Raw genomic sequence first — 24,701 nt, 5'->3', positions numbered from 1 at the left:
TAGAGAAAGGGTCTTATCAGCGTAGGGAACTGTTTACCAGTCAGGTTCCCAAATGCCAGCCAAAGGCCAACGTTACAAGCAGGCCTTTCTTTTTTTTTTTAATAATTTTATTTATTTATTTTTTTCCCCCCAAAGCCCCAGTAGATAGTTGTATGTCATAGCTGCACATCCTTCTAGTTGCTGTATGTGGGACGCAGCCTCAGCATGGCCGGAGAAGCAGTGCGTCGGTGCGCGCCCGGGATCCGAACCCGGGCCGCCAGCAGCGGAGCACACACACTTAACCGCTAAGCCACGGGGCCGGCCCAACAAGCAGGCCTTTCTAAGGATAGCAGTCTCAGGCCTACACACACACACACACACACACACACACACAAACACACACACTCCCCGAGGCATACAACTCTCTGGGATATAGCACAGAGATGTTTCATAACTCACACCCTCCGCCTGCCATGGAAGGTATCCCCACAACTCTCACTTAGAGACCTCATCTCCTATTCTGGTCCAGAAGTACAGGCCTGAAGGAGGAAGGGAGGACCTCTGAGGTGTGGAGGGCTGAGAAGAGGAAGTCCCAGATTTCTCAGTGGGCATAGCTGCAAATTAGCCTGGAACTCTGCACTCCTGTTCTTTGTTTTTTTTCCTTCTGTACATGGAACTTCAGTTTTGAAAAATCTACCCTGAGGAAAGAAGAGGAAGAGAAGGGAGGAAAGGAAAAATGGGAAAGAAAAGAATGAGGCCTTTTGAGAGGATGAGGCAGAATCTGGTCAGCAAACTGCTCCTAGATATCCTCTGGATCTGTTCTTAGTGCAGAAGGGTTATGAATATCATGAAGCACCTTTGAGTTTCAGGTTCCTAAAATACATACAAGTGGTGATGGCCAGCAGGCAGACAGATTTTGGAGCTGGTGAAAGGCTGAGGGACACAAGACGGCCAGGGTTCCCCCCATCTCCTTCAAACGAGGTAATACAATCTGATACACTGCAGTACACCAGCAATGAGTATTTTTGTTAAACTTTGTAAATATCTTATGAATAGTGTATTTGTATATGTGTATGTGTGTGTGTGTGCTAAAAGAATTACTATAGCTTCCGTTACCCTGTTTGGTATTAAAAAAAATTTTTTTTAATGTGCCATAAGTCTCAAAAAATGGAAGTCGCCCAGGATTCTCTTAATCTCTTGGCAGCCCAGGAAAGAGTGCTGGCTGGTGATACACATTTAGAAGTCATCAGCACCCAGATGTTAATCAAAGCCAAGGGAGAGAAGGGGGTCGCCCAAGAGAGCTCCTTTACGGGAAAGGAGGGCTCTGGAACCAGAACATTTAAGGGACTCGCTGAAGAAGAGGCGCCTACAAAGGAGGCTAACCAGGAATGGCCCAAGAGATTCTCCTATCGGGAGAGGAAAGACGGCCAAACAGGCGGGAAGGAAGACCGGGGGGGCGGCAAGCCAAGCCCGCGTTTAAGAGAGGAATTAATCAACAGTGTCAAACATTTGGCTAATTTTCCTCGGTCAGCACCAACCAGAATAACTCTGCCAACTCCCCCATCTCGCCGGTACTGTCTATACATTCCTAGTGGCTCTTTTAGTTTTACCCAGCGGTTTACTGTTTACTTTCTCCAATCAGACGGTTCAAGCAGGAGGTCTCTTACTCATTTTTCTCTTTCACAGAGCCTTACGCCTACTGCTCAGTTAATACCGTGGAATGATTTGAAGAACATTTGAACACCTGAACAAAGATTCAACCTTACAACTTGCTCCAGAAGCCAAATTCCCCAGGACACGACCACACTGCGCAGGCGCAAAGGCAGAAGCGCCGGCTTTCTCCGGGTCTTTGCGTTTGGCGCGAAATCCCCGCTCCGTGGGCGGGGCTGAGGCAGAAGCCGCGCTCATTGGGCAGGTTTGGCGCGAAATCCCCCGGGCTCCTGCGCCACGATTGGCTCCGGACGTCCAGGTGGGGCGAAGGGGCGGGGAGGCGGCGGCGCGCGCAAAGCGACAGCGTCCGGGCGGCAGCGACTTGTGGCGGTCGAGCGTGGTGGCCCCGTCAGCGCTAGGCAGCCATGGACCTCGCGGCAGCGGCGGAGCCGGTCGCCGGCAGCCAGCACCTGGAGGTCCGCGACGAGGTGGCCGAGAAGTGCCAGAAACTGTTCCTGGACTTCTTGGAGGAGTAAGTGTGCGGGCGCCCCTTCCTCGCGGAACTGCCCCTCCCCGCTTCCGGAGCCCGGGGGGCCGTGGGGTCGCTGCGTGTTCGGGAACCGAGGTGTCGCGCGCCTCTCAGAGCGGCCCACGCCCCACTTGGGGCTCAGCCTGGCCGCCGGGAGGAGCCCTGGACGGGCTGGGCTGGTTTCCAGGGGTACAGTCCATCTCGAGCCCTCCCTCAAACTCTTGCTGGGCCCAGTGCCCAGTGCTAAGCGCTTTACTCCCATCGCTCGGTCCTCACAGCCCGTGAGGCCGGTGGTCGTGTAGCCCCGGTGCCCTGCGCGGAAACTGAGGCTCGGTGAGGAGAAGTAAGAGGCCACGCGTCGGCAGGGTCGGGCGGGAGGCCGGACTGGCCTTGGAATCCTGGCGGAGCCCTCATTGGACAGGCAGCCAGGACCCGGGTGCTGGGAGACCCGAGGGCCCCGGCAGCCCTCGGAGCCTGTGCAGATGAAAGTACTGAAGTGAACCCTGGGGTTTGACAGCTGCTCGGTGAGGGTGAGCCCTGCCCTGCTTAAAAGTAGCTGAACGTACGCCCTCCATCCCCTCCTTCCTTCCTTTCCTTCCAACCCCCACCCCCACTTCTTTTTTGAGTTGCCTTCTAGGCTCCTGACCTCTCCTAACCCCCTCCCTGGCTTTCCACCACGGCCACAGTTACTTCTCTTAGATAGTGTAGATAACATCACTGCTTTCCCTGAGAGTATGGTCTCTGCTGCCTCCAGGATGAAGTGGAAACACTATGGAATGTCTTATAAAATCCTTTTTTTTAATTGTAGTAAAATATACATAACATAAAATTTACCGGTTTAACCTTTTTTAAGCATAGAGTTCGGTGGCATTAAATACATTCATCTTGTTATGCAACCACCACCACCATCCATCTCCAGCACTCCTCTTCCCAAACTGAGACTCTGCACCCACTAAACAAGAACTCCCCGTTCCTCCCGCCCCCCAGCACCTCGCAACCACCGTTCTGCTTTCTGTCTATGAATTTGACTGCTTTAGGTGTTTCATATACTTGGAGTCATACGGTATTGGTCCTTTTGTGACCAGCTTATTTCACTTGGCATAATGTCTTCAAGTTTCATTCATGTCATAGCATGTGCCAGAATTTCCTTTTTCAGGCTGAATAATATTTCATTGTATGTATATACCACATTTTCTTTCTCCATTCATCTATCCATGGACACTTGGGTTGCCTCCACACTTTTATGATTGTGAATAATTCTGCTGTCTTATGAAATTCTAATATACTTAAAACCATAATTTAATTTATATTTCCTTACCTTTGGCGGTTATTCTCTGCTTGACAGCGGAGAATAGCTAAAGCCTAGCTAAAGGCTCATACTTCCTTTGTGAAACCCTATAAACTTTCCAGGCAGCACCAATCCTTTCTTCCCTTATGCTCCCAAGATGCCATTTTCCGTTATCTCTGGTAATGTAACATTATGTCTTTACCTGTCACCCACTTCATTTTGAATATGAATCCCATCCTTAACCCCACCTACGCACCACACTACACTGCAAAGGTCCTCAATTAATGTTTCATTTCAACAAATAATATAATTGCCTCCACTGTCTTGCAGTTTACCAGGTAGCTAGATGCTGGGGACAATGATGAACAAGACAAATAATCCCTGTACTTTGTTGGGGGAAAAGATGTTAACTCCCTCTCAAAATAACCAACTTTGATTTGCCATTGCTTATGGAATAAAGGCCAAATTCTTCACAAGTCCTCTTTCCAGTTTCGTCTTCCACAACTGACCTGTCATCATCCACACTCCCCCCCATACCTTTTCTGACTTTGCCACATATTTGCAAACATCTGTAGCCAGTCTATCCACCACTCGTTTTTCTTTAAGATTGTAAGTCTTTCAAGGCTGAATTCCACTGCCACCTTTTAGATGCATGAAGCCTTTCCAGATGTTCCTGTTAAGCAGAATTAGTTTAAATTCCCTTATCACATTTCTTTTACCTCCTCCTTTTTTTCTTTCTTTTTCTTTTTTTATTTTATTGTGGGAAGAACACTTAACGTGCGATCTGCCCTCTTAAACAGATTTTTAACTGTACAATATATTACTGTTAACTGTAGGTACAGTGTTGTACAGTAGATTAGAGCTTATTCATCTTGCTTGACTGAAACTTAATGCCGGTTGATTAGTACCTCCACATTTCCCCCTTCCTCCAGCCCCTGGCAACCACCATTCCACTCTTTGATTCTATGAATTTGACTATTTTAGATACCTTATATAAGTAGAATCATGCACTATTTGTCTTTCTGTGATTGGCTCATTTCACTTAGCTTAACGGTCTTCAAGGTTCATCCATGTTGTCACATATTGCAGAATTTCCTTTTTTAAGGCTGAACAGTATTCCATTGTATGTGTATACCACATTTTCTTTCTTTATTCATTTGTCATGGACATTTAGGTTGTCTTGTACCTCTGTTTAGTAGGAATGTCTGCTAGAGAGTGTCAACCCAGGAACAACACTGTCATTTTCAGTTTCAGGTACCTTTGGCATAGTACTTTGCGTATAGATGTTGTTCAGTAAATATAACAGAGTTAGAACATGCTATTATAGGAGAAGGAATTGATTTCACCTCAAAACTAATCTGCGTGTTATGTTAAAAGAACAAAAAGCAAATATGTTTGTATAATACTCCTTTTGGAAACAAGCACACACCAGCTTTATTTTGTGTATATATATGTTTCTGTTTTCCTGAGATCTTGGGCAGTGAAGCACCTCATTTCTGTGTATTTTTATTCTCGTTCTTAAATCAGCAACTAATCTGTCAGTTTCCCTATAAAAATTGAATCTTTGGATTTTAATTTGAATTTCTTGCTTTAACATTTTCCAATCTTAATTATACATAACAGTAATAAAAGTAGTTAGTATTTGTTGATGAGAAAATATTAAATCAAGAAATTTAGTTTAAAATGTGAAGACCCAGTTTTTCTATGTTGCAGGCCCTGCACAAGGCACTTTACAGGCATTCTCTCATTTAATCTTCCCAGTAATCTTATGAAATAAGGTGATGTCCTAATCAGTTTTTTTTGTTGTTGTTAATTTTTTTTCCAAAAAGGAGAGGGGCAGGTTTAGAGGGCATAAATAACTTGCCCCAAGTTATTCAACTACTAAAATGGGCCTGTCTGACCCTAAAGCTGATGATCTTTAACTAATACACAGAATTATCAGGCCTCCAGAGTCTTCTTTTTACTGCCAGTTCTTCAGTTTACTCTGTCTTGCATGTGTCTGCAGGTTCCAGAACAGCGATGGAGAAATTAAGTACTTGCAGTTAGCAGAGGAGCTAATTCGTCCAGAGAGAAACACATTGGTTGTGAGTTTTGTGGACCTGGAACAATTTAACCAGCAACTTTCCACTACTGTTCAAGAGGAGTTCTATAGGTATGGGTGTATTAATCTTCTCTACTTTGAGTAGGCATGGAGCCTGGGAGGCCAGCTCTACCTGTACTGGAAGTGTTCATTTGTGAGGCAGAAGGGCAGCTGTCACAGAGGCCCTTTGATACAGCCAGTGGTCATTTTAGTGCTGCTCTGAACTAATTTAGGCCTTTGTGGAGCTGAATATTTTTCACATGCAAATGTTGAAAACCTTTGCTTTCTATATGGTTTTCCCAGGTTTTAAGAGGATAGCTTACTTTGTGTCAGGCATTTAGTTCTATTGCTATGTCATTCATTTGATCCTCCTCCTCCCCAGGAGTAGGTGTTTTAAGAAAGTGATTGTGTGGATCCTGTTCTTGATCAGGGATGTTTTTGCAGCAATGACATTGTTGTTCTTCTTCCCTTAAAGTCTTAATTTTTTTTTCTATTTATAATATGTGTATATTATAGAAAATAGAGAAAAGTAGGGAGAGTAGAATCATCGGTACATTTGTAATCCTATCACCAATAGATAACCACCATTAGCAGGTCCATTGCAACAAAGTTCCAAGAGCCTTCCAAGTCCACAAGTGCAGTTTCCTAAGGATCTCATGGCAGATTTTGATGTATTTCTGTGTGTATGTAATTATTGAGATCATACATAGATAGAGCATCCTGCCCTTTTCACTTAATAATATAATATATTTTTCCATGTCATATAAAATCTGTTGAAAACATTTTGGTAGCTGACTGGTATTTGGCAGAAATTAGACATTATGTTTTTGTTTTTGTTTTTTTTTTTTTTTTTTAAAGATTTTATTTATTTTATTTTTTTCCCCCCAAAGCCCCAGTAGATAGTTGTATGTCATAGCTGCACATCCTTCTAGTTGCTGTACGTGGGACTCAGCCTCAGGATGGACGGAGAAGTGGTGCCTTGATGCGCACCTGGGATCCGAACCCGGACCACCAGCATTGCAGCGCGCGCACTTAACCACCAAGCCACAGGGCCGGCCCAGACATTATGTTTAATAATTTAAGCTTTCATTTTGTTTTTAATTGCTATATAAAGCGAGAAACATCTTTTTACACAAATCTTTGTCTGCATTTGGATTAAATAAATGTGACAATCTGTGTAAATAAAATCAGGTTAAAATAAATGTGGACAGCTGTGAAAGAAATGTTCCAGAACTAAGGAGACATAGTCCTCTTCCTTTACCTGATGCTCTCAATGAAACTTGAGACCTCAAGAAAACATCAATGTTTCTAGTCATAGCTGACCATCAAGAATAGTTGAGAGAGGGGCCGGCCCCATGGCCTAGTGGTTAAGTTCAGCACACTCCTCTTCAGTGGCCTGGGTTCAGTTCCTGGGTGCGAACTTACACCACTCGTCAGCAGCCGTACTGTGGCAGCAACCCACATACAAAATAGAGGAAGATTGGCACAGATGTTAGCTCAGGGTAAATCTTCCTCAGCAAAAAAAAAATAGAATAGTTGGAGAGATAAGCAGCAGAGTTTATTGAGAAAGTATGCAACAGGAAAAGTTGTACTGACAAGTAAGAGGGAGGTAGAAAATGAGGGTTGGTGGTAGAAACACCTATGCCCTTACCTCATGCACAGACCAAACAGGAGTTCTGTCTCCTGAAAGTAGCTAATTTTTCAGAGGACTTCCAGATCCCACTGCTTAAACAAACCAACCTGCAGCACCTATTGGGAGCTTATATCCAGAGGACATGCATGCTTCAGTCTAACCAGTTATATGGAGCATTTCTGTGAATTTGCTCTCGTATCAGTAGACAAATTCCTCCCCTGCCCTCATCCTTTTCTTACCAATCAAGAATTAAACCTAGAAAGATATACTGGGCTTTGACACCAAATGGGATGCTGCCTTGCTAGATTGTAAACTGCCCAGATTATTCAGGTAGAGTCATTTTGGACAGAGTAGTGGCCTGCAGTGTGAGTTCTAAATGCTTATTTAAAGATAGTAGATATTTGGGTAGAGCATTTTATCTTTGATGTTTCTATTGTCTTAGATCTATTTGTGATGGGATAAGAGTGAGAGGATTGAAAGAGGCTTCTAAACGACTAGAGTAGATAATAGAAGTGTCTTGCATAGTTAAATTTTAAGACTTGGGGGGCTGGCCCCGTGGCATGGCCGTTAAATGTGCGCACTCTGTGGCAGCGGCCCGGGGTTGGCAGGGTCGGATCTTGGGCGCATACCGACGCACTGCTTGTCAAGCCGTGCTGTGGCAGCGTCCTGTATAAAGTAGAGGAAGATGGGCACAGATGTTAGTCCGGGCCCGATCTTCCTCAGCAAAAAGAGGAGGATTGGCACAGATGTTAGCTCAGGGCTGGTCTTCCTCACAAAAAATAAAATAAAATAAAGAAAAGAAAAAAATAAAGGATTGGGTTTTAAAACAAAAAAAGTTTTAAGACTTGGTTGTAACCAAAAATTTCTTAGTCTCAGCTGTTGGCAAGCATGAAAAGGGAAGGAGGCCTTGCTAAGCCTCTTGAAGATATCAGTTGATTTTTTTTGTTTGTTTGCTTTTCAGAGTTTACCCTTACCTATGTCGGGCCTTGAAAACTTTTGTCAAAGACCGTAAAGAAATCCCTCTTGCCAAGGATTTTTATGTTGCATTCCAGGACCTACCTACCAGACACAAGTAAGAAACGCTTCTTTGGAAGAAAAGGAATTCACAAAATAGTATAGGCATCACTTAATTGTCAGAAAACTCGAGAGGTTGCGGTCTTAGATCTGTAGAGAGTTATACCCAGTTATCTAGAAAGTTGAGTTTAGGAGAAATATATTTTTCTAGGGAGATGGGATGAGAAGTAAGTTAAATGAAGCAATTTCTGGGGATTATCATATTTTAGAACACCTTTTAGGAGACATTTGGGAAAAGAATTAGTCAAGCAAGAAAATACAAAAACTGAGAACAGTCACAGAAATTCATAAATCTGTGGAAATTTTTGTCAGAGCTTAAATGGCATAACTATTAAACAGTTTTTCCTACTAGCAGTTATTTAAAGAATACATTAACTGGAAGGAATTAAAGTGATATTTTGAAAACGTAAAAGTGCTGAAATTACTTATAAAATTACCAAGTTATTTAATTTAAAATGGGTTTGTGAAGTAAAGGAAGTGTTTCTGAACTTCTGAGTATAAAATTTTTTCCCATGATTAACTTTACTATGAAAGTAGTACATGCTTATTTAGAAATTATAGGTAAGCAAAAAATATATCTGCATATAAAACAAAAATGGAATCATCCTGTTTTATAATTGTAATTTCATTTCTTTGGTGTCCCTTATTTAGTTTTTCATGTTCATTTGTGTATTTTGTTGTGAATAGAATATATATTGTGTGATTTAGGAATGGGCATGTTGACTAAATCATTCTTGTGGGAGAGTCCAAAGAATACCTTGTTTCTTTTTTTTTTTTTAAGCATTAATTATCACTGAATATTCTCTCATTAAAACAGAAAAACTTCTTAGTTTGGAAATGAATATTTACTAATGGGACATCTGTCTTTAAACAGAATTCGAGAGCTCACTTCATCCAGAATTGGTTTGCTCACTCGCATCAGTGGGCAGGTGGTGCGGACTCACCCAGTTCACCCTGAGCTTGTGAGTGGAACTTTCCTGTGCTTGGACTGTCAGACAGTGATCAAGGATGTAGAACAACAGTTCAAGTACACACAGCCAAACATCTGCCGAAATCCAGTTTGTGCCAACAGAAGGAGATTCCTGTTGGATACAAATAAATCAAGATTTGTTGATTTTCAAAAGGTATTTATTAACTTCTGTTTATGTCAGATTCAGCCTATGCTGATAATTCATTTCTAGGCCCTTGCAAAATCTTAGGTAGACAATGTTAAACTCGATTTTATGTAAGTCAAGTCAAACGTGACAACAGATTTAAGCCAAGAACTCTAAATGCAAATTTCAGTTATCAGTATATAAATGTTTTAACCTTTAATAACTTGGATTGGAAACTCCTTCCACCTGTGACAAAATGTATTTGTCATGGAATAAACAGTAACCATTATTGTGATGACGATGATCAACTAGAGTTAAGAAAACTTTGGAGAGGTAGAGGCTTGTTGGTATAAGACTTCAAGTTAGTGGTAAGGAGGGAGGAAGGCATGAATAAAAGGAGGGGCAAAAATGAACATGTTTGTGAATAGCAATGAGGATTATCATGATTGAAGTAGAGGAGCCAAATTGGAGATACTCTGAGAGATGATTTGGTATGAGGCATGGGGGATTTGGACCTTAAATCTCAGGTTGAGAAGTTTGGACCTATCTTGATAAGCAAGGGTAATATATTTTCGGGGGATTTTTCTTTTTTAAAGGAAGATTAATGAGTGTAGTATTCAACAAGAGGCTAATAATTAGTCGATTGTAGTTACCTGGGCAAGAGTTGGATGGTAGCTGTAAGAGTGAAGGAGGGGGCATCTCAAATCTCAGCAGGACTTAGTAACTCTAGGATATGCAAAGAGGAAAGAAAAGTTGCAGCAGCTCAAGCACTCAAGCATAGGAGAATGAGTACCAGACTGAAATAATTAATATTGAATTCAGTTTTTAGTCCTTACTTAGTTTTCATATATTCATCTGATGCTTAGTTTATAAGAAGCATATATGCTACCAACACCTTTGGATAAGAGATGCTTTGTATTTGAAAAAGAACATGATATAACAACCAAATACAAAGTATGACTCTAGATTGGGTCTTGATTTGGGGGGAAAAAACAGCTGTAATAAAGGACATTCCTGACAGCTGGGGAAATTTGAAGATGGACTAGGTAATAGAAGACATTAGGGAATTAAATAGTACTTAATTCTCCTGGTATGATAATGGTATTGTGGTTACATAGGAGATTGTCTTTATTCTCAGAAGATGAGTGCTAAAATAGTGAGGTATCTTGCTGTTTACAACTTTTTTCAAATAATACAGTAAAAATATGTCTGTGTTTATGTAAGTAATGTTTAACAGTTACGTGGAGGTAGGGGGTATAAAGTATATGAAATTTTTCATAAAATTCCCTTGCAAATTTAGAGGAAGATGGAACACAGAACGGATTTTTAACTATGTAGTCAATTTGAACAAAGAGGAAAAAAAACTCTTTTTTTTGAGGTAACATTGGTTTATAACATGATATAAATTTCAGGTGTACATCATTATATTTCAACTTCTGTGTGGACTACATCACGTTCACCAATAAAAGCCTAGTTTCCATCCAACAGATGAATGGATAAAGAAACAATATTGTTTAATGAGTAAAAATGAACTGCTAGTAAATAGTTAAATAGATTAGATGTAAGCTCTTGCCAAATTGAAAGGAATTTCAGGGTAGAAAATTTTTAAGATGAATGTTGGCACATGTCAAAAGTCTGCAAACGGTAAGATAGTTTAGAACATGTCAATATTTGTGGCATTTAATTTAGATTGTATGGCATTTGAAAGATATCTCCTCTCATTCTTGGCCATTTATTTGTCTTCGTTATAGGTTCGAATTCAAGAGACTCAAGCTGAGCTTCCTCGAGGGAGTATCCCCCGCAGTTTAGAAGTGATCTTGAGGGCTGAAGCTGTAGAGTCAGCTCAAGCTGGTGACAAGTGTGACTTTACAGGGACACTGATTGTTGTACCTGACGTCTCTAAGCTTAGCACACCAGGTCAGTAATCTGTGGCTCCAATTTGACAAATTTGCAATTACCTGAACCACAGAGTAGCTAGCTTCTCGAATCTTCCTTGTCTTATATTTGGTTTGATATCTTTATCAGAGAGTGAGCAAGTATGATGAGAATAAAAAGAAATTGATTTTGCTACAAAAGGTACTGTTCTGAAAAATCTCAAAACCTAAATAAAACCTTTGGATTTGTAGATTTCATTTATTTGAGCAATTTTGATTCTCAGCACCTTCAGTATTTGAGCTGTGAAACAACCTATCGTTCGATCTTTTAGGAGCACGTGCAGAAACTAATTCCCGTGTCAGTGGTGTTGACGGATATGAGACAGAAGGCATTCGAGGACTCCGGGCCCTTGGTGTTAGGGACCTTTCATACAGGCTGGTCTTTCTTGCGTGCTCTGTTGCACCAACCAACCCAAGGGTGAGTCTTCTTAATAGAATGGCAAAGCTTGAGAAAGACCTCCCCTGAGGCTGCCACAAGTTATAGGCTTGTGAAGCATCTGAGTTACCTAGTCAGTGTTAGAGGTAGGGGTTTGAGTTGAGATTTGATTCTTTAGTTTTAAAACCAGATCTTTCATGTCCGTCTTTCTGACCTTGAGGAAAAGTCTTATTTGTTTTCATACATAAGAGCTCAATGCTTTAAGAGCATTGGTACAAATTATCCACAGTGTTTTGTGGGTTTTTTTGTTCTTTAAGTATCACAGTTCCTGTGTCATGCTCCTGGAGAAAGTATAAATAGGAAGATTTAGTAATCTGGGAAGTAGAGTAAATGGCTGCTTCTGAGAGTGATGGACTCCTAGTGTTATAGTTGTTCAGAACTTGATTCTGGGTCCTGAATGGGAAAGCAGTGAGAAAGGGTTTGGAAAATCATCCAGTATTGGAAAAAGAGGGGTGAACGTGATACTCTGTTACTTCATTTCATCTTCATATCAGTGATTAGTATATTATTGTGGCTTATCTCTTGAGCATTCAGATTCATTTAGATAGCAATACAAAACAATGATGATACCTTTTCTGTTGTTTTTAATTCAATTTTAATCCATTCAATTTTAATTCATTTGGACAAATGACAAACTCTTCAGTATCTTGATTAACTGAGGGCTTACTAATTTGGGGATTTTTTTTTTTAACTTTTATAGTCAAGAGATTCTGAAGTTGACCTCCCAGGCTATATTTTGTTTGTAATGAAGTTCCTCTCTTTCACATTATTTTGACTGTATTCTAATACTTTTTTCTTTCTTCTCCATCTCTCAGTTTGGAGGGAAAGAGCTCCGAGATGAGGAACAGACTGCTGAGAGCATTAAGAACCAAATGACTGTGAAGGAGTGGGAGAAAGTGTTTGAAATGAGTCAAGATAAAAATCTATACCACAATCTTTGTACCAGCCTGTTCCCTACTATACATGGTAAGAGTTCTATCCATTTGTGACATAAACTTGAAATCAAAATAATGATTATAAAACAGCGACAAGTGATTTGTTAAAGCATACAAATCAGATCATGAAAGTTTTTTAGTGGGTTTAGAAGGGGTCCTAAAAAGTCATTTACAAAAGGACAAATATATGATTCCACTTACAATGAGGTACCTAGAATAGGCAAATTTATAGAGACAGAAAGTAGAAAGAGGTTACCTGGTGGGTGGAGGGAATGGGGAGTTATTGTTTAATGTGTAGAGTTCCTATTTGGGATGATGAAAAGTTCTGGAAATGGGTAGGAGTGATGGTTATAAAACATAGCAAATGTACTTAATTCCACTGAACTATGCACTTAAAAATGGTTGAAATGATAAATTTTATGGTGTATAATTTACCACAGTTTTTTTAAAAAAAAAAAAGGTCACTTAGTCTTCTTTTCCTGGCTTTAGGGCAAAACTGCACTTAAGTATTTTCCAATATGCTAGATTAATATCCTGATCGTTTTTCTTTTTAACTTTCAGAGATGGAGATTGCGTGGTGTTTCTTGGTTAGATGTACTATGCCTGTAGCTTTGGTGGTTTCTTTTTTCACATTTTCTTGGCGTTTGGTTGCTAGCTGCTCACAGTCATTAAAATCTTATGTTGAAGGATCTGACTAAATTTTCAGGCCTCATGCTTTACCCTTGTTTTTTTCCATCCTTATCTTCCATGCTTAATTGGAGTTATGGCAAGAACTCAGGAGATTAAAGGTGTTTCTCTTAGGTATATATTTTTAATCTTTGAAAATTAACTGTTATTTTTTTTTTTCTATCTAAATATTTGGCCAATGAAATTGAACTAAAATCCTTTCTGTTAATAATCCTTTATGGATTTCAGTGTGTCCTTCCTTATAATAAGTAGGTGTCAAAATTTTTATACTGCTGCACTCTCCCCACAGATTAATCTAATGGTGCATAACAAATTACCCCAGAACTTAATGGCTTAAAACAACAAACATTATCTCATACAGTTTGTGGTTCAGGAATTTGAGGGAGGCTTAGTTTAGCTAGGTGGTTCTGGCTCAGTCTTTGATGGGTTTGTAGCCAAGACATCAGCTGGGGCTGCAGTCATGTGAAGACTTGACTGGGGCTGGAGAATCCACTTACAAGGGCGCTCACTCACGTGGCTTAACCTGTTAGTGCTCGGTGTTAGCTGGAAGCCTCAATTCCTTGCCACATGAATCTCTTCCATAGGGCTATATGGGTGTCCTCACAACACAGCAGCTGGCTTCCTCCAGAGCATGTGATCCAAGAGAGCAAATCAAAGAGGAAGCAAAATGCTTCTTGGGACCTAGTCTCAGCAGCCACACCTTCACATTCACCATATGCTGTTTGTTAGAAGCAAGTCACTAAGTCGAGCCACACTTAAGAAAAGGAGAAATAAGCTCCATCTTGAAATAAGGAGAATTTGTGAACTATTTAAAAACTACCATACCTCCAACACATTCGTTTCATAGGTCATGAGTCAGAGAAATATTGTTTGTGGAAAGGATTTTTGATTTTCTATTTTTAAGGAGTGGTTTGTGTAAGTGTGCCTAGCACTTTGTTGATGGAGTTCGCAGAAAGTCATAATAATTAGCACAGAAAAATGTTTCTTTTAATAGCATATTTCTAAAGATCCAGTGTTTTTTTTTTAAATTGTGCATTTCCTTCTTGTATTGCATTTATAAACAGTTCTTAGAAGCAGCTGTAAATCACACTCGACATCTTATTTAATTCATATCAGTTCAATTAGCATGTATTTACATTCAGCACTGGTCATTGTTGGTTATACAAAAGAAGTAAGTCATGGACCATTTCCTCAAACTCTCGATGGAACTACAAGACCTGCCATGAGAAAGAACTAGCAAATGTGGTAGGCTGTGGTGGACATAGTTTATTTATGGGGAGAGGTATTTGAGGACTACAACATCTAGAAAGGCCTTGAGTAGGAAGTAGGACTTACGGGCAAGGAAGGGCTCTTAGAATGGTGAACATCAGCATCTGTGACATCTGTGGTATAGGTGAAGACATTGGGACAGTGGGAGGTGACTTGAAGTTCACAGAACAAAAAACAAGATTACAAGAAGCAGGTATTTTTGTTCCAGTCTTATACTTTGCTTCAGCTGTCTCTGCTCTTTTGATTGGTAAACATGCCTTTGTAGTTTCCTGCGAAGCTGTTTAACCTCATGTTGAAAAATACCTTTGGTTTTCGTTTCAGGCAATGATGAAGTAAAACGGGGTGTTCTGCTGATGCTCTTTGGTGGTGTTCCAAAGACAACAGGCGAAGGGACCTCCCTTCGAGGGGACATAAATGTTTGCATTGTTGGTGACCCAAGTACAGCTAAGAGCCAGTTTCTCAAGTAAGTGTTTGCTTGAGGTAATATAGCAAGAAAAACCATGTGCATAGTTCCAGGCCGTCTGTGCTACCAAGAATGCAGTCAGTGTGCCTTTACTAGAGCAGGAGTATTTATTATGACCATGTTGAATATATAACTCTCTCAGATTAAACACAATTTAATTTGTTTAATAGAATGTAACATTTTACAATTTTTTGGAATAGGGAAAAATTGCGTGTAATCCCAATCCCACATAGAATTCTTTTATTCTTTGTATAATATCTTTGAATAACGCTTGTATAAAGGTCTTTGAATACAGGAATATGTATTTTCATGGTTATAAATCACAGCATACATATTTTTAATTTTAATTTACCCTAAGTATTTTTTCATGTTTCTTTATTTTCACAGTTGTTTTTTGTTGGTGTACTATATCTTACAAAATCATTTCCCTATCCTGTCATTAGACAATTTAACAGAGTAGTTTATTTTATTTTATCTTATTTATTTATTTATTTTTTTTGTGAGGAGATCAGCCCTGTGCTAACATCCGCCAATCCTCCTCTTTTTTTGCTGAGGAAGACGGCCCTGGGCTAACATCCGTGCCCATCTTCCTTCACCCTATATGGGACGCCGCCACAGCATGGCTTGCCAAGCAGTGCGTCGGTGCGCGCCCGGGATCCGAACCAGCGAACCCCGGGCCGCCGCAGCGGAGCGCGCGCACCCAACCGCTTGCGCCACCGGGCCGGCCCCAGAGTAGTTTATTTTAATGATTACAGATATTGATAAAGTGAACATCACAATGTATATAAATTTTTATTTTATTTTTTTCCTTTGGGTGAATTCCTAGGCATAGGATTGTAGAGACTAAGAATACAAACATCTTTAAGGTTCTTAAATAGGACGTGCTTTCCAAAAGCAGTGCTATGAGGATCAGGCAATTTTTGCTTGTTTTTAGAAGCTATAATACTTACTTACTTTCAAACTTATAAGAAACTTAGAGGTCAAAATAATAGCAACCAGTTTTTGAGCACCTGCCGTGTTCATCATGCTATATATATGTGTATGTCTTATCCTAGCAGCACCAGACAGGCATGTAATATTATCCTCTTTTTTCAGGGAGGCAAACAAAACTTCTCTGAGCCTCAGTAAATTGCCCGACTTCTCATAGCTGACAAGTGATGCTGAGCCATGAATATTAGAACTCAGATATATTTGACTGCAAAGCATGTGTTCTTCATACTGTATCAAACTGTCTTTCCTTTATTAGTTCAGGAAATTTTTAACATGGCACTGTTCTAGAATATAGAACGTTTTTAGTTGGTTTGGAGTTTTATCAGTAAATACTATTTCTTTCAAGTATATCAGGGACTGAGTTCTAGATTTAGATAATAGTCCTATGTTAAAAGGAATTCTTTTTTTCTCTTCATTTCCTCTTCTGCCTCTTCCCCCTCCGCTCCCTGCCACCACCACAAAAAGATATACTACAATGTTGCCTCTGATAACAGTATTGTGTTGTACATGGTTATCTTAGACAAAAATAACTTTTTGTATCTAGTGAGGTTTTTAGATCTTTATTGCAATATAATTTACATATGATAAAATTTACTCCTTTAAAGTGTACAATTCAATGATTTTAGTATATTCACAGAGTTGTGTGACCATCACCAAACTAAGTTTAAAACATTTTCATCACCCAAAAAGAAATTCTGTACCCACTAGCAGTCACTCTTCATTCTTTCCCCTAGCCATAGGCAACTGCTAATCTACTTTAGTGTCTCTATCTGGACATTTCATGTAAATGGAATCATATACTATGTTGTCCTCTGTGACTGGCTCCTTCCATTTAGCTTAATGTTTTCAAAGTTCAGCCATGTTGCAGCATGCATCAGTACTTCATTTCCTTTTATTGCCTACTAATATTCTGTCATATGTATATACCACATTTAATTATCTATTCATCAGTTAATGGACATTTGGATTGTCTGCTTTGTCTTTTATAAACAATGCTGCTATGAATATTAGTGAATAAGTTTTTACCATTTTTTTTATTGTGGTAAAATATGTATGAGATTTACCATTTTAAACATTTTTACATGTACAGTTCAGTGGCATTAAGTACATTCAAGTTGTGCAGCCATCACCACCATCCATCTCCAGAACTCTTTTGTCTTCCCAAACTGAAACTCTGTTTCCATTCAACGATAACTCCCCATTTCCCCCTCTCCCCATCCCCTAGCAACCACCATTCTACTTTCTATCTCTGAATTTGATTATTCTAGGTCCCTAATACAAGTGGAATCATACCGTATTTGTCCTTTTGTGACTGGCTTATTTCACTTAGCATAATACATTCAAGGATCATTTATGTTATAAAATGTCTCAGAATTTCCTTCCTTTTTAAGACTGAATAATGCTTCGTTGTATGTATTTATGCTATTTTGTTTATCCATTCGTCCATCAATGGACATTTGGGTTGTTTCCATCTCTGAGCTATCGTGAATAATGCTGCTGTGAACATTGGTGTGCCAAGTATCTGTTGAGGTCCCTGCTTTTGATTCTTTTATTTATACTTTTATTGACTTTAAATTTAATTCTCTTAAGTTTGGGTCCTTGATCCATTTTGAGTTAGTTTTTGTATATGGCGTGAAGTAGGGGACCAGCTTTATTCTTTTGTATGTGGATATCTAGTTGTTTCAAAATCAAGACTATTCTTTTGCCCCATTGAATTGTTTTGGCACTGTTGTTGAAAATCAGTTGACCATAAATGTGAGGGTTTATTTCTGGACTCTCAGTTATATTTCATTTATCTCTGTGTCTGTCCTTAGGCCAGTACCACACTGTCTTGATTGCTATAGCTTTGTAGTAAGTTTTAAAATCGGGAAGTGTGAGTCGTCCAACTCTGTTTGTTTTTTTCTTTTTTTTCCAGATTGTTTTGGCCATTCTGGGTTCCTTGAGTTTCCATGTGAATTTTAGGATCAGCTTGTCAGTTTCTACAAAGAAGCCAGCCATGATATTAATAGGGATTGCATTGAACCTGTAGATCAGTTTGAGGTGTATTGGCTTTTTAACAACATTAAGTCTTCTGATCTGTGAACGTGGAATATCTTTCCATTTATTTAGGTCTTCTTTATTTCTTTCAACAATGTTTTGTAGTTTTTAAAGTATAAGCTTTAAGTATTTTATTCTTTTTGATGCTATTGTAAATGGAACTTTTTTTTTCTTTTTGGTGAGGAAGATTGGCCCTGAGCTAACATTGGTTGCCAGTCTTCCTCTATTTTGTATGTGGGATGCCGCCGTAGCATGGCTTGATGAGCGGTGTATAGAACTGCGCCCGGGATCAGGCCCACGAACTCCAGACCGCTGAAGCAGAGTGCATGAACTTAACCACTACGCCACCTGGCCGGCCCCAGAACTGTTTTCTTATTTTCATTTTTGGGTTGTTCATTGCAAGTGTATTTCATTGCAAGAGATACAATTGATTATCTTTTATCTTGCAACCTTCAAGAACTCATTTATTAGTTCTCACTGTTTCAGTGGATTCCATGGGATTTTCTGTCAATAAGATCATGTTATCTGCAAATAGTGATAGTCGTTCTTCTTTTCAAATCTGGATGCCTTTTTCTTTCTCTTGCCTAATTGCCCTGCCTAGACCAATCTGTATAATGTTGAATAGAAGTTGTGAGAGCAGACATCTCTGTCTTGTTCCTGATCTTAGGGGGAAAGCATTCAGCCTTTTACCATTAAGTATGATGTTAGCTGGGAGTTTTCATAGATGCCCTTTATCAGGTTGAGGAAAAGTCTCTTCTATTCCTAGTTTGTTGAGTTTTTATCTTGAAAGGGTGTTGGGTTTTGTCGCATGCTTTTTCTGCATCTATTGAGATGGTTCTTAAATTTTATAATATTAATGTGGTATTTTACTGATTTTTAGATGTTAAATCAACCTTGTCTTTTTGGAATAAATCTCACATCTAGTTTTGTCTTGTTTTGTTTTTTAAGCACATGACCTTCTAATAGATTGTTGTTGCTAAACTGTTTATTGTTAAAGACTTCTTTTAAAATTGATGCTTTTTTCATGTATGCACTTCATCTTCCATTTGACAGGAATGGATTTAAATCTATTTAAAAGGCCAAAGGATAAAAGGCTTTCTATTTGATCTGTGGCATGTGTCTTTATGAATTGCTTATGTTTAATGCCTCTCTTAAATGTTCTTTAAGAAATTTAAATTCTTAATTGACATAAACCCTGTCAGCTGATATTCCTGGAAAGGATGCTTATAGTCATGTATTAATGAACATGATAACCTTGAACAGGCACGTGGAGGAGTTCAGTCCCAGAGCTGTCTACACCAGTGGCAAAGCATCCAGTGCTGCTGGCTTAACTGCCGCTGTTGTGAGAGATGAAGAATCTCATGAGTTTGTCATTGAGGCTGGAGCTTTGATGCTGGCTGATAATGTAAGAACATTTTACGCTCTTGGATATAAAGAAATCCAAATATCCCCTACCCTATCAGTAAAGGCCTATAAGTTTCTTAAAAATCTGTCCTTAAAAAAAAAACATTTTTAGTAAATAATTCATACTTTTATTAATCTAGAATTTAATTGGAATTGTCATCATTAATCAGCACTTTATGAACTTCTCTAGATTGCATTGCCTGCCCTGAGCATGTGTGGTTGCTGTAACTAGTACTTCCCAGCTTTTTTTCCTTACTAGACTCTGACATCTCTCTGAGTATGTCTATTGCATTTTACATGTATTTGACCTAGGTCATTTAGAGCTGTGAATGCATACAAGGTGTAGCTATACATGCTTATAAACTTTATGTTCCAACTTCACCCTTTACTTGCCCAGCCTAAAAACAATGCTAAGACTACCTGGAATATTTTGACCTTAAGATTTGCATAATGTTTTGATGTTGAGTGAGAGTGAAATAACTGACTTTGTGTTTTTGGTCTTGCTCTTAGTTTAAAATGAGTCAGAAGCATGTGGTTCCTTCTAGCTCTGAGATCTATTGAACTACCTTACTCTAGAAGAGAGAATTAGGATTGCTTACTTACCTATCTTACAGTTGTTTAGAGAATGGAAAGGTCTGTGTAGTAGCAAACTTTGAGTTTACTTGCCATTTGACATCTGAAAGGCAGTTTCTTAGGCTAGATTTGTTTGGTTGCAGGGTGTATGTTGTATTGATGAATTTGATAAGATGGATGTGAGGGATCAAGTTGCTATTCACGAAGCTATGGAACAGCAGACCATCTCCATTACCAAAGCAGGAGTGAAGGTATGTGTATCCAGGTCTGTTCCACTGTATTGTGCCTTAGTCTTGTAGATTAATGTAGCTCTAGAGACATTCACCTGGCTAAAATATATTACTTCAACATGAAATGCTGTTCTTTGAAATGGAAAACACAACCCTAAGGATTATTAATCCAAATTATAGGTGCTACTTAGGGTACTGTGAAAATGTATTGCTATGACAGAAAGTAGAGGTGAAATTTTTAGCACTTCACTTCTCAAAATTTCCACAAAGCTTCTATGTTCTTTAATAAAGCATGCTTCCGATTATAACAAAAGTAATCAAAGTTGACAGATTATTTAATGAAAATAATAAATACATTATTGTAACCAGCATTAGAGAGAAACCAAACTTTTTAAATAAAAGTAATACATTCAGGTAAAGAAAATTGAAGCAGTACACTAAAATATAAATTAAAAAGAGAAATCTTCCCTTGCAACTCCCAACACAATAGAATTTACTCAGAAGTATCTGCTGAGTTTATGCCCCTTTCAGGAATATCTTATACATAAATAAGCATAATACATACAGTTTTGTTTCTTGCTCATTTAACTTCATAGTCTTAGTTTGGCAATCTTTCTATACCAGTACATATTAGATCCACTTTGTTTTTTTTATTACTCCATGATTTTCAATTGTATTTACCCCAATTTGGCTTATTAGACTCTTATAGAGTGGCATTTGGGTCATTTCTAGCCTTTCGTATTACAAACAATATTATAGTCCACATCCTTGAACACATGTCTTCCTGTACCTAGCTGCAAGATAAATTCCTGTCAAGAAATGGCTGGCTTGGGCCGGCCCCGTGGCGTAGCAGTTAAGTGTGTGCGCTCTGCTACTGGCGGCCCGGGTTTGGATCCCGGGCGCACACCGACGCACCGCTTCTCCGGCCATGCTGAGGCCACGTCCCACATACAGCAACTAGAAGGATGTGCAGCTATGACATACAACTATCTACTGAGGCTTTGGGGGAAAAAAATAAATAAATAAAATTTAAAAAATAATAAATTCTAAAAAAAAAGAAATTGCTGGCTTAAAGGGTGTGCACATCATACCACCAACATCCCATGGGAGTGCCTGTTTGCTGTATATTATCACACTTTAATTTTGATGGTTCAATAGGTGAAAAATGATATCTTACTATTTTCGTTTGCATTTAGTTAATTATGAGTGAGATGGAGTATTTTGTGATACGTTTATTGGCTATTCCAAGTGTCTTTTTAAACTATTCATGATTCTTTTCTCTTGTGGTCAGGCTACTCTGAATGCCAGGACGTCCATTTTGGCAGCAGCAAACCCAATCAGTGGACACTATGACAGATCGAAATCACTGAAGCAGAATATAAATTTGTCAGCTCCCATCATGTCCCGATTTGATCTCTTCTTTATACTTGTGGATGAATGTAATGAGGTAACCATGTGAGCTGTGGCTCTTAGCTTCCTTTGTTATTTCCAATTTGAGTGATTGAGTGAGACAAGGCTGGAAGATGTACCCCTGAACAGCTGGTACGTGTGTCTGCGCTAACCTTTCCTTTCTCTCAGAGTGGCGCAGGGTTGGGCAAAGGATTTTTGTTAAGCAACTCAAAATAAAGTCACTTGAATTAATGGTTCCATCTAATTGTGTTGAGGAATATCAAGTTTTTTGTTTTTGTTACTGTTTTTTAATTCTCGAAAGAAAAAAGGAAACATATTACAGTTAATGCCCAGCTATACTTTTTAAGATTTTTATAAGAAGATTTTTGTTCCTTTGGGTTTGGTGGGGTTTTTTTTTCCAAATCTTGTCTTCCTATATCTTCCCATCAAGTTGTTGAATGTGTATCACATTTTTTTTCTTAATTACGTAACAGTTTTAAGATTGAATGTAAAATTGTGAATTTACTTAAATTCTAACAAGTTAGTATTAGAGATATTTATACTTAGACTTAAATATTTAACAACATTGCACAACTAAGATGTGCACAGAATTACAAAATGACATTCTGCGGGCCGGCCCCATGGCTTAGCGGTTAAGTGCATGCGCTCCACTGCTGGTGGCCTGGGTTCGGATCCCAGGCGTGCACCAATGCACTGCTTGTCTGGCCATGCTGAGGCCGCGTCCCACATATAGCAACTGGAAGGATGTGCAGCTATGACATACAACTATCTACTGGGGCTTTGGGGGAAAAATAAATAAATAAAATTATAAAAAAAAAATGACATTCTGTAGAAGCTCATATCATAGGTATACTTTTAATTGTTGAGCATGCATTAGGCACAATGCATACCTCTTACTTGCAGTGAAACTTTAAATATTATCTAAATAAAAGCTACCTTCCGTTATGTGAATGTTTGGGGGAGTTTTAGTTTTTTTATGTGTTGGTTTGTTTTTTTCCTTCACAAATCCATATAAATATTTGACCCAAAACCCCGTACCCTCCATAGCTGGGAGTTGTCTGATTTTCATATATTTCTGTTTGTACATGATTCATTAAATTAGTTTTTTAACTTTTTGTTGGAAATAATTTCAAACTTATAGAAAAGTTACAAGAAATAGAATAGTGCATATAGCACCCATATACTCTTTATTTGATTCACATATTAATATTTTGCCCCATTTGCCTTATCATTTGCTCTCTATCTACGTGTTTTTTTCTATACCCTTTGAGAATAAATTGCATATTTTTAGTATGATTTTATTTTTTTCAATGTTACAATTCTATGATGATTGTCTTCATATATTCACAAGCTCCAGTATAATGTAGTGGCTCAGAGAATGGACTCTGAAGCTAGACTCTTCAAATCCTGGCTCCATCACTTACTAACTATGATGTTGGGCAAGTTACTTAACCTCTCTGGCCCTCAATTTACTCATCTATAAAAGGAAGATAATATTACGTACCTAATAAGGCTTTTATGAGGGTTGCATGAGTTAATGCTTCTAGACACAAGGCAACAGTGCTTGGCATATACTGCTGGCCCTAGAAATCTTAATTCTACTGTTATGATTAAAGTTAGTTAATTCCTTCAGGAATATTCTTAGAGTGGAGCAAAGGTATGCATTTAAAATTTTGATTTTAAATGAAACTGGTACCAAACTTTCCTCAGAAGCTTGATACCCATTAATACATCTTTCAGTGACATATTAGAGCTTGTTTTTAGCTGTAAATAATTTCTTAATGCCTAGGACAGTCTGAAGTGGATATTGCTGTGACTGATCAAAGTGATTTTCTTGTTCTGAATTAGGTTACAGATTATGCCATTGCCAGGCGTATAGTAGACCTGCATTCAAGAATTGAGGATTCGATTGATCGTGTCTATTCCCTTGATGATATCAGGAGGTATCTTCTCTTTGCAAGACAGTTTAAACCCAAGGTAACCTGCCCTTTTATAAAGTAATAGGGCATAATGGGTATAGGAAAGTGGCATTTAAACAAAAAAGTTATATGGAAATTAACTGAACCTGTACTTGTTTGGATTTTTTGTTTGTTTGTTTTGAGAACAGCTTGTTTCTTCAGAGTTGAGAAAAGGGAATTTTAAAATACTGAATAATTCCATTTCTTTTGCTTGTTAGGTGCTAATAAAAAGATTTTTATGGGCAAAGAGTTTTGAATAATCAAAGTAGGACATCCTTTTATTTCAACCATTATTCCTAAGAATCTTAAAACTGTATGTGCTTAAATCACTAGTCTACCAAATGCTCTAGAATCTTTCTTTGAGGAAGAACTCGGCTTCCTCTCTAGGTCATTGTAGTGAACATGAATTACTATTTTACAGTAATCGATGTAGTTCATTGGATTGAATCTGTACTGGGTCAAGGATACTCACTTGGACATTTATTTTTGAAATAAACCTCCATAATGCATCTCTTTCTCATTTGGACTTTTATTTTTTTAAATAAACCTGAATAACGTGTCTGTTTTGTTTGGCATTTTCCTAAAATAGAATACGAAAAGAAAAGATTGTGGTTAAATTTTTTACACTGTTGTCTGGCTTGACTTTTGGGAGTTACCTTAGATTTTAATTATCCATCACCTTCACTTGATTATCCATAATATTAGGATTGACTCTCACTGTCCCAAAAGAAGCTTAGTCATTTAAAACTAAGGGTTATGGGTCACTTTTGTGTGCAGAGGCATTTGTTCTCCATTACTGTATACTGGTCCCTCTGTGACCTTGGCATGCTTTCTTAATATGCTGAGTTCCTTGCTCTGAAAAACTGAAGGTTCTTTAGTATGCCTCACTTTGTTGTTGTTATTCAACAAATAATAAAGTTTACTGAAATAGGTGGTGTAGATATATATTGACCTCTCTTTTTCTCAAAGATAGCATAAGTTAATTAACTGAGCCTCAAGAATAGCCTGAGCATTAATTTGTTTAATGAGCTTTGGCATTTTTTGGAAA

General features: G+C 38.7%; 1 protein-coding gene across 1 annotated transcript in view; it reads left to right on the top strand.

Moving 5' to 3' along the window:
* The first annotated feature begins 1,996 nt into the window (after window positions 1–1,996).
* Window positions 1,997–24,701, top strand: part of MCM6 (minichromosome maintenance complex component 6) — a 32,154-nt gene continuing 9,449 nt past the window's right edge. Inside the window, exons 1-12 of the mRNA XM_004423864.3 lie at window positions 1,997–2,161; window positions 5,452–5,598; window positions 8,121–8,231; window positions 9,108–9,357; window positions 11,079–11,244; window positions 11,534–11,679; window positions 12,513–12,663; window positions 14,910–15,051; window positions 19,342–19,483; window positions 20,199–20,306; window positions 21,577–21,732; window positions 23,544–23,672. Of these exons, the coding sequence (XP_004423921.1) occupies window positions 2,055–2,161; window positions 5,452–5,598; window positions 8,121–8,231; window positions 9,108–9,357; window positions 11,079–11,244; window positions 11,534–11,679; window positions 12,513–12,663; window positions 14,910–15,051; window positions 19,342–19,483; window positions 20,199–20,306; window positions 21,577–21,732; window positions 23,544–23,672 (1,755 nt within the window). The 5' untranslated portion in view covers window positions 1,997–2,054. The remainder of the gene's footprint in view (window positions 2,162–5,451; window positions 5,599–8,120; window positions 8,232–9,107; window positions 9,358–11,078; window positions 11,245–11,533; window positions 11,680–12,512; window positions 12,664–14,909; window positions 15,052–19,341; window positions 19,484–20,198; window positions 20,307–21,576; window positions 21,733–23,543; window positions 23,673–24,701) is intronic.

This window comes from Ceratotherium simum, chromosome 9, assembly GCF_057802395.1.
Source record: "Ceratotherium simum simum isolate JZ-2026a chromosome 9, ASM5780239v1, whole genome shotgun sequence".
Taxonomy (NCBI): Eukaryota; Metazoa; Chordata; class Mammalia; order Perissodactyla; family Rhinocerotidae; genus Ceratotherium; species Ceratotherium simum.
The sequence above is the reverse complement of the archived record's forward strand: the minus strand, read 5'-3'. Positions and strand labels throughout refer to the sequence as shown.